The sequence below is a fragment of the Podarcis liolepis genome, assembly GCF_965112155.1.
Source record: "Podarcis liolepis genome assembly, chromosome: 3".
Taxonomy (NCBI): domain Eukaryota; kingdom Metazoa; phylum Chordata; class Lepidosauria; order Squamata; family Lacertidae; genus Podarcis; species Podarcis liolepis.
The window spans coordinates 71,349,071-71,364,443 of record NC_139557.1 but is presented as its reverse complement, the minus strand read 5'-3'; the positions used below and the strand labels follow the sequence as shown (position 1 = coordinate 71,364,443).

Genomic DNA, 15,373 nt, shown 5'->3' with positions numbered 1-15,373 from the left:
GTACACTTGATCCTTCTTTATGAGCTCACTCACAAAAAGCTTCTTCCTTCTATTTCCTTAAGGCATGTTTACCCTTCTCTTTAGCTGAAGAGGCAGCCAGTGCAGCTTACAGTAATCGCTTATAAGACAGTCTCTCCCCTCAGGGTTACAAACTAAAGGACACTGCGCAGAAGGAAGAAGGATTTGGAGAAAACGGGGGGGGGGGGACAAACAAACTCAGGCACTAGTTCCCAATTACAAAGTTCTTACAGTAACCAGCTGAAATAGAAACAGATCAACGAGAGGAAGAGCCAAAGGTTCCTGGTCTCTCAGTTGTACCAATAGGGTGGTCCAGCTTCTCTTCCTTCCATCCTGCTGTAGCCTGATGGGGGTGGTTGCTACCAGGTGGGAGAGGAAAAACATGGGAAAGCTAAGTTGACTGAAGTACCATGTGGTCTCTCCTCTACCACCCAGCTTGATAGTGCCTTCATCCTAACTAGGCTTTGGGGGAGTTTTTGCAGTCAAACCAACAATGCATATTTATGCTAGTTAGTAAATGAAGGGGTTAAGGACCACAGAGCCACAACAGCAGCAAGAATACTTCTCGCAAAGCACTGGAAGACACAAGATCTACCTACCAGGGAAGAATGGCAGATGAAGCTGATGGATTTTATGGAATTGGTGGAAATGACTGGCAGAATCCAAGACCTGGGAGAAGAGTTGGTGGAAGAAGATTGGAAAAAATTTAAAGTATATTTACAGAAATATTGTAAAATTAATGAATGTTAGAAGGATGCTGGAAAGAAGTTATATGACTTTAGTAGAAATATTATAAAGAATTAAGTATGAATAGATTGACATTGGGTAAAGGTGTAAATTTAAGGCTAAATTGCGTTAAGATAAATTATGGAACTAAATTTGAGAAAGAGGGAAAGGACTTGCTGGAACAATTAATCGAACTAGAATACAAAAAAGGAGGTATGAGGAAGTCGAGGAAATAAGCAAATGAAAGAGATGGATATGAAAATACGGGGTTTCTTTTTTTCTTTTTTTCTTTATCATTTCCCCCCCTTTTTTCTTAATGTTTTGATGTACTGTTGATGTTTTGTTTTATTGTATTTTCCTTTGTCTTTGAGGCTTTGTAGCTGTTCATTGTACGTATTTCTTTTTTTCTCTTCTTTTTGTAATACTTAAACTCTAATAAATATTTTTTTTAAAAAAAAAAGGACCACAGAGCTGTAAATTTCTAGAGAAGGCATGGCTAGGTCACACCCCTCACCTTCGGGGAGGGAGGAAATAGTACTGTGACATTTAAAGGTACAGTGGTACCTTGGGTTACAAACACTTTGGGTTACAAACTCCGCTAATCCAGAAGTAGTACCTCAGGTTAAGAACTTTGCCCTAGGATGAGAACAGAAATCGTGCACCGGTGGTGCACCGGCAGCGGGAGGCCCCATTAGCTAAAGTGGTACCTCAGGTTAAGAACAGTTTCAGGTTAAGAACGGACCTCCAGCATGAATTAAGTTCATAACCAGAGGTACCACTGTATAATAACTTATATTTCCAACATTTTGCATGCACTGGGTTTTAAGCTCTGCTGGGGGCTGTTTTGGCTAAAGAGTGAGTCAAGCCCTGCACATTTTTTGAATTCAGGCAGTCAGCCATTTTGTTGTTCTTGTAGCTCTACATGCATGTGGGACTTCAGGATTAACTGGTACCCCCCCCCATTAGTTCCCAACACAAGGTTTGGGTGCTATAGACTTGATGGTTAAATGAGACAATACATGCTGACTAAAATAGTGGCTACCACATATAGAAGTGATAATGAGAAATAACCCTGAATTTTGGTTGGATTGAATAAGTATTGGTTATATTACAATATTATAGTTTACCTGTCATGGCCTCTAAAAGCTGATCAGTAAAGATGCAGTTTTCTTAATGAACATAATGTTCCCAGGTTGGATAACATGGAATAATCAGTCAACCGGCCAACAGAATGTGTGAGACATCATAAAGAGAATTCAGATATGGTGTGAAATAGCCCGTTAGACTGTAATGCATGGTTTGTCAATTTACAAAGTGAAATAGCTGCTCCCCTGTGACTTTTGGCCTGATTACATGCTGTTATTTTAAACAGCTTTGCTGCCAACAAAATGCTGAGAGGCACACATGAGATTGTTACTTTCAATGAGGTGCCTCAAATGCAAGAATGCCAACCTTAGATGACATTTTAGAGCACATTGGAGAGTTTGACTTGTACCAGAAAAGGGCCTTTTTTGTGCTGTGTCTGCTCTCTGCTGCCTTCACACCCATCTATGTTGGTATTGTTTTCCTGGGTTTTATACCAGAGCACCACTGCCGGAGTCCTGGAGTTGCCCAGTTAAGAAACCGTTGTGACTGGAGTCTTGAGGAAGAGCTGAATTACACCCTTCCAAAGGGTGAGACCCATGGGGATGCTTTCACTAGCCAGTGCAAGAGATATGATGTCGACTGGAACGCAACTGAGCTGAGCTGCATAAATCCACTAGATTTTTCCACTACTTATAGGAACAGAAGCAGTATTCCTCTCACTGCATGCCAAGATGGCTGGCTTTATGATTTCCCAGGATCATCCATCGTGACTGAGGTAAGAAGTAAGCAGCTGTTTTCTAGAAGGCAATACCAACATTAACAGCTGAACCCTGGAAGGATCTGTAGGAGTCTGCTGGGCAGCTCAGAGAGTCCTTGGAGGTCCTTCAGTAGCTGCTAGAGAGAAGGGCTTCTGGAACACAGGAATCTTCTTCTACCGAGTCAGCATTGTCTGCTTGGACTGGCAGCTAATCTTCATAGTCTCAAGCAGAAGTCTCTCTCAGACCTACCTGGAAATGGCAAGGATCAAAGCTGGGACTTTCTGAATGCAGAAGCATGTGCTCTGCTGCTGAGCTATGATCCCCCTCTATAGATGCTTCCCAACTGTGAAACTCTTTCCCCCAAGGCAGTTGTGGCTGGCACCATTGGTATTTACCAAATAGGCACTAAGCAAAGTCTGCCCTGTTCATTTGGTAGGCGATTTAATATTACTTGCTGTGGATAGTTCTTAAGCCCCTCATGAGTGGTGATTGTTTTCAGGGTTGATTTCAACATTGCTGTTAACATTATGCGTGTTCCAAGCTTAAGCTAGTTGTAGTTAGGTCCCGTTGAACTCAATGTGAAAAATTATGTCATGACATTGATTTCACTAGAAACCAAGTTCTCCAGTCTATTTTTTGGAAAGCTTTTTGCTTCTCTTTGTTAATGATTTGCGTATCTGATTTTTAATTGTTATTTTTAATGGTGTTCTTTCATTTGATGCTTGTTCACTGCCTTGCATACTGACAAAGATATAAAGGTGGCATGGAAATGTTTTAAAATAAGCAAGCATAACTCCTGCGCAAAAAAAGCCACTCTGCTTAAGATATTGCTTGTGTATGGGGATGTTGGAGGGTGGTAGTTGAAATGTCCATACACTTTAGAATGAAATAGTCCTGAGAGATGCTCTTCAAATGATTTGGAATTACAGTTATCTTGAAATCTCACTCAAGACATGGAATTTTATTTTATTTTTGCATTGTCTCTGACCTGGATGTGTTTTCTTTTAGTTCAACCTGGTGTGTGAAGATGCCTGGAAACTGGACTTGTTTCAATCATGTGTGAATGTGGGATTTTTTGTTGGTTCCATAAGCATTGGATACATGGCAGACAGGTAGGTCAAATTTTATATATACAATTGGAGTATTTATTGTTGTATAGCCACAGGCTATATAACAATGCAGCATAGCTTTGCTGGAAAAATATTGTTTTTAACTGAACTTCAATGAGCTGGCTAAAATATCTGAACCGATTACTGGCCTCAGCTGCATATGAGAATTGGCTCCCTTCATTTTGTCTGGTGATGGCCCAAGAAACTTGAACTCTTGTATGTACACACCATTAACAGCTGGTTTACAGCACAAGCCTAACTCTTCTGTTTAGAAGCAAGTCCTGTTAAATTCAATGGGGAGAGAGAATACATGCAAACTCGGCAGTTTCAAGACAAGTTAATTATGTAGCACTCTGATCCCAAGAGGTACCAGGGCTGCAGATTTTATAGAAAATCATACTTGTTAATATTGTTAATTGGTGAAGATGTGGGAAAGCTGCTTCATAAGCATTGTTTATAGTGATAGCTCAGGTGGTAGAGCATGAGGCTCTTAATCTGAGGGCCGTGGGTTTGAGCCCCACATTGGGCAAAAGATTCCTGCATTGCAGGGGGTTGGACTAGATAATCCTCGTGGTCCCTTCCAACTCTATGATTCTATAATCTATTCAATCCTAAAATAAAAGGTAAAGTTAATGAACAAAATAATTTTTTTTTGTTTTGTCCAATAGTAATTTAGCTTATTTTTATAGCTCCACAGCAGAACATATTCTTTGCATGCAGAAGGCCCCTGCTTCAATCACCATGTGAGCTAGGAGAGAGCCTTGTCTGCAGCCCTAGAGAGCTGCTCAGAATCAGAGTACGCAATTCAGAGTTACATGGGCCAGCGGTCTGGTGCAGTGTGAAGCAGTTCCACATGTCCCTCTCCCCTCTTTATATGTATAATATTGACAAATGTCATTTTTCTCCACAGGTTTGGGCGTAAACAGTGCCTGTTAATCACCATTTTAATAAATTCCATTTCTGGTGTTCTCATGGCTTTTGCACCTAGCTACACGTGGACGGTGGTTTTCCGCTTGATACAAGGATTGGTCAGCAAAGGGGGTTGGCTAACAGGCTACATCCTGAGTAAGGCTCCTTACAGTTGTCTCTTCTGGGAATTAATCTAATAGTGATTAAACTTTGCATGCAGAAGGTCCCAGGATCAATCCTTGGCAACTCCACATAGGGCTGGAAAAGACTCCCTCCTGCCTCCAATCCAGAGATCTCATGCTCATTCACTTTTCTGCTAGGAACAACAGGGATTTCCAGTGATTTGATGGAACTGATAAGGTTGAAACCTTAGAATATTATCAGTCTCTCAGGGTTGTCTTGGGTCCTAAGATATCAACAAACGATGGGATGCTTTTGATTTCTAAATAGAAATGTACTTCCAGTCAAGGCTTTCTTCCATCCAGAACCCATGGGAACTCAGTTCTTAGAATTGCCATTCTAAGAGAACAAGGGAGGTGTTCGTGATGAGTTCTGGCACCTCTTTTCTAGAAAAATAGCACTGCTCCCAATCACTGTAGAAGCTTAGCTTTGAAAGATCTACAAGCAGCTGTCATGCTCCTGTGGGTGCTCTCTCAGTCAGCAACAAGGACAGGGTGACAGGCACAACATAATCCAGACAAATCAAAAGTACAGAGAATCAGTCTAGGCCCAAACCATGATCCAGAGAAAAGGAGAGCATCGCAAGAAGATGAGGCAAGGTAGAATACAGCAGGGCACACAACCCAGCCTCATCAAAACAAAAACAAAAAAAACCCAACAACTAGAAGACTCAAGAGGGAGTCATATACTCTGGCCTGAGCCCCTGGCCTACCTGGCAGCAGGGTCAATCCCTGTGTTCAAGGTCCTGCAGCATCCCAGCTGAGGTTTGTCAACATGGGCGGTTGAGAAGACACCTCACATCAGCTTCCTTTTGTACTTTACATGTTGATTGCAGCATCTGGGCTTGAAGAAACATGTGATCCTCACCTATTCCAATTGTATTCCAGCTGAGGAATTATAAACCTCCCAGAGCTAGCAAGCCTCACCTGGCCAGCTAGGAAGCTGGGCTGTGGGCCCTTGCCTGCCTCAGCCTCCTGGAACACCCAACCTGCTGTTCCCTATGCCTCAGAGCCTGCTGTGTTCGTGGAGACAGGGGCCCCTCTGGCTTTGGTGATGGGCCCTGCAGCTCTGGTTCCTGTGCACCAACCCCCATCCCCTTGTCATCCTCTGTTACTCTGTTACTCCATGAGTATTTCCTACACCAACCTCTTCTTTCCCATTCCTAGCTTACCCCAGTGTGTCCCAGTCCTGGCTACACCTCTTGCCAGGATCCTGTTCCTCCTCTTCCTCTTCTCTGTTGTCTTGCCAGTTCCTGACAGCTCCTAGACCACACCCTCACTACAGCTTCTAGTAGTTCAGGCAGTTCAGAGATTGCTTACTCATGAGGAGAGCCCTTACTCAGAAGAAAAGCTGCATGACATCCTGGGTCTGTAGATGCATGCTATGTTGTTACTTTTTGGCTTGAACCCAGAGCTTTTGGCACAGGCATTCTCAAGGACTGGGTGGTGGTGGGTCCACTGCCACCTCTAACAGCTCCAGAGGTTTTTTGGAAGATCTCCTCATGGAGAAAATTTAAAGGGACACGCATCTCTCAGCTCTGGTTCCCATGGACCCTGCCTGCACCTTAAGGTCTTCATACTGCACCTTAAGGTCTGGTTCATCCTTTGAGGACTCCCTATCTGGTACCAGGTCAGAGCTAAACATGACAGTGGCTTTCAACAACAGCTGTGTTGGTTGAGGATGATGGGAGTTGTTGATCCACAGTTTCCCTGGCTGGTGGGTGGGGAGGTGGGATGGGATGTGGGAATCTACTAAGATTTGAAATATACAAAGTTCAAGGTGGCTTAATAGATGGAAGATCTAGTGTAAGCTGTCTTCAAATCATTTCCCGCACCCATTTGCTTATGCTAATGAAGTTTCTCCACCCTTAAAAAGTCACAGAATTTGTTGGCCTGAGCTACAGAAGAACCGTCGGCGTTGTTTACCAGGTAGCCTTTACCGTTGGACTCCTTGTGCTTACTGCTGTCGCTTATGCAATTCCTCACTGGAGATGGCTACAACTGGCAGTTACCTTGCCAAACTTCTTCTTCTTGCTGTATTACTGGTAAGAAAGATTTCCATTACAGCCAAAAAAAGTCAAGGCATCTGTATAATACCAGCATGGAAGCTTAGCTAGATGTATTGGAAGGCTGGTGTCCAATTCCAGGAGGCCTGCTGCCAGAGGGCCCCCACTCCTCAACATGGACACCCAACATATAAACACATCAGCTCCCAACACAGTATTTTTCTTCCTCTTCTTCCATTCGAGAGAGCCACTGCTTCATGTTCACCACCAAGCCAAGCAAGGAGGATGATACATTGGAGCATCTTGACTCAGCTGGGTAGGGTTAGTGCGAGGGATGCTTTTGAGCCCCTGGGCCCTTGACCGGTGCCTGATCTGACTGGTCACTGGGACCGGGACTGGTATCCAGCATTTTACCATGTAAAAGAGAACTCACAGTGTAGGATATTTGGCATGGAGGTGACAGTCCTCACTTCAAATGTCTCATGCAACTCAGGCCAACTTCCATATGGCCTTATCCCTTTTTTCTTTAAAAGTAATGTTTTTACAGTGTCATGCATTTTGCTACCATCTAGGAATGCCCCATTTCTTGCTGTTCTAGGTGCCTTCCGGAGTCTCCAAGGTGGCTGATAGCCCAACGGGAAAATGACAAAGCCCTGAAAATTATTAAACGCATTGCCAAGGGAAACCGGAAGAAGCTGCCTCCCTCTATGGAGGTAACCCGACCCATTTTGCCTTCAAAGTTACATAAGGCACGCCGATGCACAGTTTGTATATGGGTTAGAAATCCAAACAGAGGCCATTTTGGCAAGCCAGAATACGGCAAATATGGAAGCGTTTGTAAACTTCAAAACCAATTCTGGTCCCACATGCAATGAAGCTGGGAGGGGTGATCAGTGGAGCCACAACTTTATTGATTATTGGAGAAAAGGCATGGGCATGGATCTGTTAATCAACTAGGCTGAGTGCTGGTTGATTTGCTGTCAACCAACAGATGGGGTTGGCTGATGTGCTGGGATGGCACTGAGCCACTGGTAGGGAGTGCTATGGCCTGTCAACCCCTAACTGGGCTTCTGGACAGGACATGCCACCCTCCAAGACTCATAAAGGGGATCTCTTGATGGCGTGGAGCAGAGTGCCCGTCCCCTGTCCCTGCTTCCTAAAGATTCAGCCCAATACCTCTCCCACCATCACAAGTTGTTACACAGTAGACAAAAACTCACAGGTCCAATAACTGGCTCCCCTGTGGCTGGTTCCACCCCACCCTCCTACATGGCTGCCCAAAGGATATGAAATGCCATTGGGTCACAGAAGAGAATAAAGACACTGGTTGCCTCCCACTCTGAACCCGCATAGGGCTGCAAACATGGCTCCCTGATAAGTCAGGGAACTAGAGCTTCCTGTAGAATAATTGTCCTCCTAGCCCACTGTGGTTTGACGGTTATATCTAAAATCAAGCTGCACATGTGTGTTTTTTAAAGCTCTTTCACCCATTAAGCTTTTACAAGAATCCCTGCAGCTATGACTGGAAACTTTCAAGCTCCATTCGTTTTGTTTAGATTCCTTCCTGCTTTGCACTAGATGACCCTCAGAATCCCTTCCAACCCTACAAGTCTATGATCCCTTTTCCTGCGCCCTCCTCAATGCCCCAATGATACAAACATTGCTTGTTTGCCCTTCTAGGATCTTCAGTCTGAGGAAGAAATGGGTGACAAACCAATCCCTCTATTTCTGGACCTGGTGAGAACACCGCAGATAAGGAAACACACCCTCATCTTGATGTACTCTTGGTAAGGAAAGTCCTTTTAAAACTTTGTATTAAAGCAATTGCTCCAAATCATTAAATTTCTAGGGCACAATCCTCTCCCCTCTCCTCACCTGTCCACATGCAACTCGCAGCGGAGAGCCCTAAAGGACTCGATGGAACTCTTTAATTCCCCTTCTGCAGTGAGCATTAATAATAGTAATAATAGTAATAATAATAAATTTATTATTTATACGCCCCCCCATCTGGCTGGGTTTCCCCAGCCACTCTGGGCAGTTTCCAACAGAATATTAAAATACAATTACCTATTAAACATTAAAAGCTTCCCTAAACAGGGCTGCCTTCAGATATCTTCTAAAAGTCTGGTAGTTGTTTTGTATATGTTTTGTATATGGTCAATGGTTGGACCACAAGCACTTTCCACTCTGCCAATGCTCCTCAGGGCTGCCTACGTAGCTCCCATCAGGCTCCATATTTAATTTTAAGCTGACCTACATATTTGGCTAGAACTATAAGTAGGCTTTCTGCACACACAAAAAACAACCCCAACCCAGGGAAGACCCTGGCTTCACCTGGCCTCTGTTTTTTGTCTAGGTTCACAAGCTCTGTGCTGTACCAGGGCCTCATCATGCACATGGGAATTGGTGGCGGCAACATTTACCTGGACTTTTTTTACTCTGCTCTTGTTGAATTTCCAGCCGCCTTCATACTCATACTCACAGTTGACCGCATTGGCCGCCGCCATCCCTGGGCTGCAGCAAATCTGGCAGCAGGAGCCGCCTGTCTCCTTACAGCCCTAGTGCCTGAAGGTGAGCAAGTTGGGCGCTGAAATGGACCTATACGTTCTCTTTTTTCGGGCTTTCTCCATATAGGGCAAAATATACAGGAACTTGGACCTGCGGGGAGAATATCAGCTTGAGAGGGGTGGGGATTCTGAAAGGAAAATGACTGGCAGGGGAAGGGTTGAGCTCCTTCTTTCCCATCCTGAGTGTAACCGAATCTAGCAGCAAAACCCAGTCTTCCAAATGTGTATGTGTGCTCAGAATCGATGCCCCAAGGGCAAGGAACCTGTGACCCTTCAAATTTTGCTGGCAAGGCCAAACCAAGACATTTTGGCACCTGAGGTGAACTCCAAAATGGCGTCACTCCCCCACCAGGGAAGAAGGGGTGAGTGAAGAGCTAAGGAAAAAGAAGGGGGAGATATCTACATTGGGAATGGGGGAGGGGCAGTGGCGTAGCGTGGGTTGTCAGCACCCGGGGCAAGGCAAGTAATTTGCGCCCCCTAACCCGTTGATTTGCGCCCCCTAACCTGTGGATTTGCGCCCCCTAACCCTAACCCCCAGATGTTGCGCCTGGTGCGGCCGCCCCCCCCCCCGCTCCCCCCACGCTACGCCACTGGGGAGGGGATAAAGATTCACATTGGAAACAAGGGTAGGAGGAGACCAGCAGTTTCTCCTATTTGCCAAGAGGCCGCTGTAGAGGTGGCATTGGGTGGGGGCTGCTGAGGAGGCAGCAGATCTGGCCTCCAAGGAGCTCTCCACTGCTATTGCTGCCACTGTGGCAGCAGCACCACCAATGGACAATGTATTCCTTGAAGGTCAGATCTGCTTCTCCTGTGGATTCTCTCGCCTGAGGCAGTTGCTTCACCTTGCCTCATGGGTGGGTCAGCCCTGGTTGCTGGACTACAACTCAGCGAGGAATGAATCCAACAATATCTGGAGGGTTGCAGGATCTCTATCCCTAAGTTATCTATATCAAGTATGACTTCACCCTGTGTGTAGGTGCTCTTCACTTCTATATATCCAACGTTCGGATAAGAAAACCCTATGGCGGTCATTTCTGTTAACTGGTTTGCACCAATCTCAAGAATGCTGGCTGCATATTGAGCTAGTCTTTCCATAACGGCATCCATTCAAGGTTTCATCTTACAAATACACAGGGAAACTCCATTTCTAATTCTGTGTTTGTGTACCTGTGAATGTTGATTCATTACTTCCTGACAAATACCAGGTGCTACAAACAAAAAAGTATTGTGTGCAGTATTTGCACCATGAAATACAATTTCTAAGAAGATGTAACTTTTAATACCAATTTTGCAGAGAAAACCTAAGGAGCCACAAAGCTTTCAACTTATTAACAGTGTGTGCAATGTCTTTTCAGATCTCTATTGGCTTAAAATGACTGCCGCTTGCATAGGCAGGATGGGCATTACAATGTGCTATGAAATGATTTGCTTGGTCAATGCAGAATTATACCCAACTTTCCTCAGGTGAGTGAGCCATCTTCTGATACTATAGGATGGTCTGGTGTCCCTTTGTCAAAAGGACCAGTTGACAGTCAAATGTAGAGCTCTCTGCTTAGGCTGTGGGTGCAATGATATTAACTGTTGCTTTTCATAAGCTGGTGGAAAAAATGTGAAAGTTTATTTATTAATGAACACATTTGTAGACAATCTTTCTTTTAAAAATGCTCAAGATGCCTGTCTTGCAGTTATGAAGTAAAAAAAAGTACAAACAGAAATAAAACAACTCTTTAAAAATCCTCAAGAGAACATGATAAAGAAGTAGGAGCTAGCAGGGAATGTGAATTTAATAGCTTTTAATGAGAGTGTTTGACCTGCTTTAAGTTCTATTTTCCATTTGTTTCCACAAGTGGCTGGATCTCTGGGGCACTACGGTAACTGGGCAAAAGGGGTGATATTAGATTCTGCAGTGATAGAAATAATGGCTTCCACTTTTATTTTTACAGGAATCTTGGTGTTCTTGTCTGCTCTTCAATGTGTGACATCGGTGGGATCATAACTCCATTCATTGTCTATAGGCTGGCGGATGTCTGGCATGAACTTCCGCTTGTTGTCTTTGGTAAGAATATGAACTACTTCTTTTATGTTGAATGACATTCTTGGACAGGGAGCTGTGGTTCTCCAGATGTCACTGAACTGCAATTCTCACCTGCCCCAGTTAGGGATAGGAGAGAAATCAGATTTAAATGTGAACCTAGCTAATTTTCACTTTCTGAAACAACATGCAAACCAGTGCAGCCATCCATTGAAATACACAGTTCTCTTAATTTTGCAATGCCATTTTCCAACCAGCTTGGTCAATGATCAAGGATGCTGGTAGTTGTGGTTCAGCAATACCTGGAGGACCACAGGTCCTGCCTCTGAGGCATTATGGGGAAGGATCTGCATCTGTAGGTAGCCATAGGCAGATCAGTCTCTCATCCATACCACTTTTGAATGCATGCAGTCATAATTCTGTTCCATGCTCTTTCCACATTATTCTCCAAATTCATACTCAAATATCCCTAGCTAAGGTAGGTATACCTAAAGGTGAAGAGGATCAGATAGAAGCTGACAGTAAACCTGCAGGCAGCTCCTATAATTGAACTAAATATCCAAAGGATCCTGCTGACCCAACTCCTGTATACTACTTGAACGTATGTTTGCTTTTCTGACAGCTGGGCTTAGATTTCTTCCTTTACCTCAGAGGTTTCTTGGCAAGACATTACAGCTACATTTCTATAGTCCTCTCCCGATAAAACAAACCCTAACTCCTGCTGTCAAAAACAATCCACATCATGCTATTCTGCTAAACAATTCATTTTTATCAAATTATTGTGTAATGTTATTCTCCATTATCTGCATACTCACATCCTTTTTCAAATGCCCAGATATGGTACATTCAGAGCAAATTCAGAGGAAATCACTCTGGACATTTGAAAAAGGATGTGAATATGCAGAGATACTCTGAAATGTAAGTGATACATTTAATCTATATTGTCACTGTGGTGAATTCCTATGAACTGCAGCTGATTCTCCTATCTAAGGAGGATTCTGGAGAAAAATGAGATCACTCATAAAATAGGCTGCAGGTGGGGGAGAGGAAGAGAACTTGCATCTACACGCTGCCATTTCCTTTAATACAGTTCAGCAATATCTTATTGGCACAACTTACAAATTGCTATAGTGCCTTAGTATCGTTTCACATAGGGTGGTCTGTCTCAACTGATCTTTTGTTTGTGCCGTGTGTCTGAAGCTGTGATTGGTCTCATTGACGGTGGCTTGGTTCTGCTCTTACCTGAAACCAAAGGAAAAGCTTTACCTGAGACTATTGAAGATGCCGAAAATATGCACAGGTATGGTCCTGTACAACATATCTTATAGAGAAAGGCATTCTTAGTGAATGAGAGCTCTAGCTGGGCATTCAGCAGCACCGGAAGGAAGGGGGAGTGCATGGGGGCATGTGTTCCACACAGGGTGAGCTGCCTTGATCTTCCTGTGTTGAACCAGGTGTGATGAGCTCTGAACAGAACTCCTCAATGACTTTGAAGGAAGGTGCTTAGAATGCTGATAAGGCAGAGGTCTCAATCTAACTGCACTCAGCAGAGCATGGTAAGAAGCCCACTCCAGGCCTTCAAACGCAGCCTGTGAAGGTCTTCTGTGTGGGCTCAGTAGTTGGAAGTGGAGCTTGCACTCAGAACCCCACTGCCCTTTTCACACATTCATGTTGCTTGCCTGAAGAAGGAACAACATATGGCCAGCAGGAGGAATTGTTGGAGAGGAGCAACCTGCAAAAACTAAATTTAGATTTGGAAAGTTCGATTTCCCATTATAGGGGCAAATGAAATCAGGGGTGGGGGGTGGTCACAGCTGGGGCCTGAAATGTGATAATGTGGGTGATAATGTCCTGTTGGTCAGACAAAGGCAGAAAATTAGGCTCCTATTATTTATACCAGGCCTGGCCAATCTGGAAGCTTCATTGTTCCTGCCAATCATATTGCATATGTCTGCTTCTTCCTAAGGTTTTGAGTATAGGTATGGCAGCTAATTTTTGGCGATCACTCATAGCCAAGTATGATTGTCTTCCATAAACATGGTTTTAACAATGAGTCCGTAAGTGACTGTGGAGGCCAATTCTGGATCCACATGTCCTTCCACAGTGGGGACATAGGTTTCCGGGTGGGAGCTGATCACAGCATGGATTTGCCAAGCGTGCCTTCCTCTTAGCACATTTCTCCCTTGCATCCTGAGTTCGAGTGTCTTCAAAGCCCATGACACCTTTGGTAAAGGCTGTTCTCCAATTGGAGCTCTTGCAGGCTAGTGTTTCCCAATTGTTGGTGTTTATACTACATTTTTTTAAATTGACCCTTTAAATTTTTAAAGTGACCCTGCTGGGAGTACGAGATTCCCGACGGCTTCATTCACAAGGGTCATAGGAACATGAAAGCCCACTCACCATGACAAGGTGATGATCCAGTGAGTGAGGGCAGCTAATAGAGCTGGTAGCAACACCCAGCACCCTTGGGCAGGCCCCTGGGGGCAAGTGTCCTACAAAGACCTATTAGCATCCGTTGGAGGGGATTTTAAATGGAAGGCAGCTCACAGATGCATTTCTCAGATTGCTGTAATACTGCCCTCACTAGCAGGCGTGCCAGGAGGAGGCAATGATGTTAGGTTAAGGCCCACCAGCTCCAATGAGGCTTGTGACTTCCAAGATTGAGGAGGGGAAGTTTAGCTCTTTACCTCTAACCGCAGCCCTAATGAAAAAGCACCCCTCCAAAAGCTGCTGTTCACACCAGGAGGGAAATTTTTATTGGAGCCAAAGGAAACTTCAAACTTGCTGCAAATCACAGCTTTGGAGGGGTGGTTTTTGTGATCACAGCAGGTTCAAACTCTCCCTCACTCCAGCATTCGCACGCCTGACTGGAAGTCCCCTTCAGCTGTTATTTACATTTAATAAAAGGTTCATGCAGCTTGAAGAGATGTATTTAGTGTAATTTAGACCCAAAAATCATGGAATACTAAATTTCTGATTCTCTTTTCCTGTTCATGTTACTCTTCCGGCTTTGTTTCCACAGGCAAGGAAGGCCAAAAGAAAAAATTATTTATCTCCATGTTCAAACCTCAGATGCGGCAACCAATTAAGAAGAGCCATTTTCTGCATGATTTTCACTTGATTTGGCATTAAAGAAAAATGGAGCAAGAGAGCAAACACATGCACACAGGCTGTCATATTTTTTTGAATTTTCTTTATCCTCTGATTCTTTGCTGCTTATCACAACTACAGTGTGTTTTTGACACTCTGCGAGACTGGAGGGAAGTCTATCGATCAGGGATGGGGAAACTAATCTTCCAAAGGTTGTTGGACTCCAAATCCCATCAGCCGAAGCCAGCATGGCCAATAATCAAGGGTGATAGTGGTCATAGTCCAGCAACATCTGGAGGGCTATAGGTACCCTTTCCCAGGGGACTTAATCAGTACACAATCTGACCAAACTACAGGTCCAGTTAAAGTGTGGAGAAGCCCTAGGTCTTCCCTTGATTGCACCACACTGGGCTGGGCTATGCTAATAATAAAGTAAGAGCACAGCCACACAAATCCTACAACCATATTCTTTTACTAAATAGGACTAGTGGAAGGTAAATCCCATTAAATGAACTTGACTTTCTTTGGAGTAAACATTGGACCAGGCTTTGGAGGACTACAAAAGATAAATAAATAGAAGACTTGTCAAAGTCCATTATGGCAAAGTTTGACAGCTTGTGTTCAAAGGGTTGAATGAGTAACAAGAGATGTGGAAATCAGTTTATGAGAATGAAACTTGCTTTAGAGTTTGGCGTTGTTTTCACAGAGTTTACAGCCAGAACAATACTAGCAAAGGAAAGACTCAAACCCTACATGATGAAATTATGTATGTGGTTTGGGAAACAAAAATGAATTGGAAGAATTGTTTGCATCAGCAAATAATAATAATAGACAGTTTCTAAAGAAAAGGGAAGTCATTTACATAATTTTGCACCGCATTCAATATTTAGGAG

The 15,373-nt window shown here is 43.9% G+C and overlaps 1 protein-coding gene across 1 annotated transcript; it reads left to right on the top strand.

The window, feature by feature from the left end:
- Positions 1-2,164: 2,164 nt before the first annotated feature.
- Positions 2,165-15,088, top strand: LOC310703813 (solute carrier family 22 member 2-like). The gene is made up of 11 exons (XM_083496510.1): positions 2,165-2,605; positions 3,597-3,700; positions 4,608-4,762; positions 6,662-6,830; positions 7,390-7,504; positions 8,472-8,578; positions 9,148-9,362; positions 10,714-10,822; positions 11,302-11,414; positions 12,591-12,690; positions 14,413-15,088. Exons 1-11 carry the CDS (start codon positions 2,189-2,191, stop codon positions 14,477-14,479), a joined length of 1,671 nt encoding a protein of 556 aa, XP_083352636.1. The 5' UTR covers positions 2,165-2,188; the 3' UTR covers positions 14,480-15,088.
- The last annotated feature ends 285 nt before the right edge of the window (positions 15,089-15,373 follow it).

Excerpts from the sequence above, each read along its gene's own strand:
- LOC310703813 (XM_083496510.1), top strand. The coding sequence starts at position 2,189 with ATGCCAACCTTAGATGACATTTTAGAGCACATTGGAGAGTTTGACTTG. Across the intron at positions 4,763-6,661 it reads GCTAACAGGCTACATCCTGA|TCACAGAATTTGTTGGCCTG; the intron begins GTAAGGCTCCTT and ends ACCCTTAAAAAG. Across the intron at positions 6,831-7,389 it reads TTCTTCTTGCTGTATTACTG|GTGCCTTCCGGAGTCTCCAA; the intron begins GTAAGAAAGATT and ends TTGCTGTTCTAG.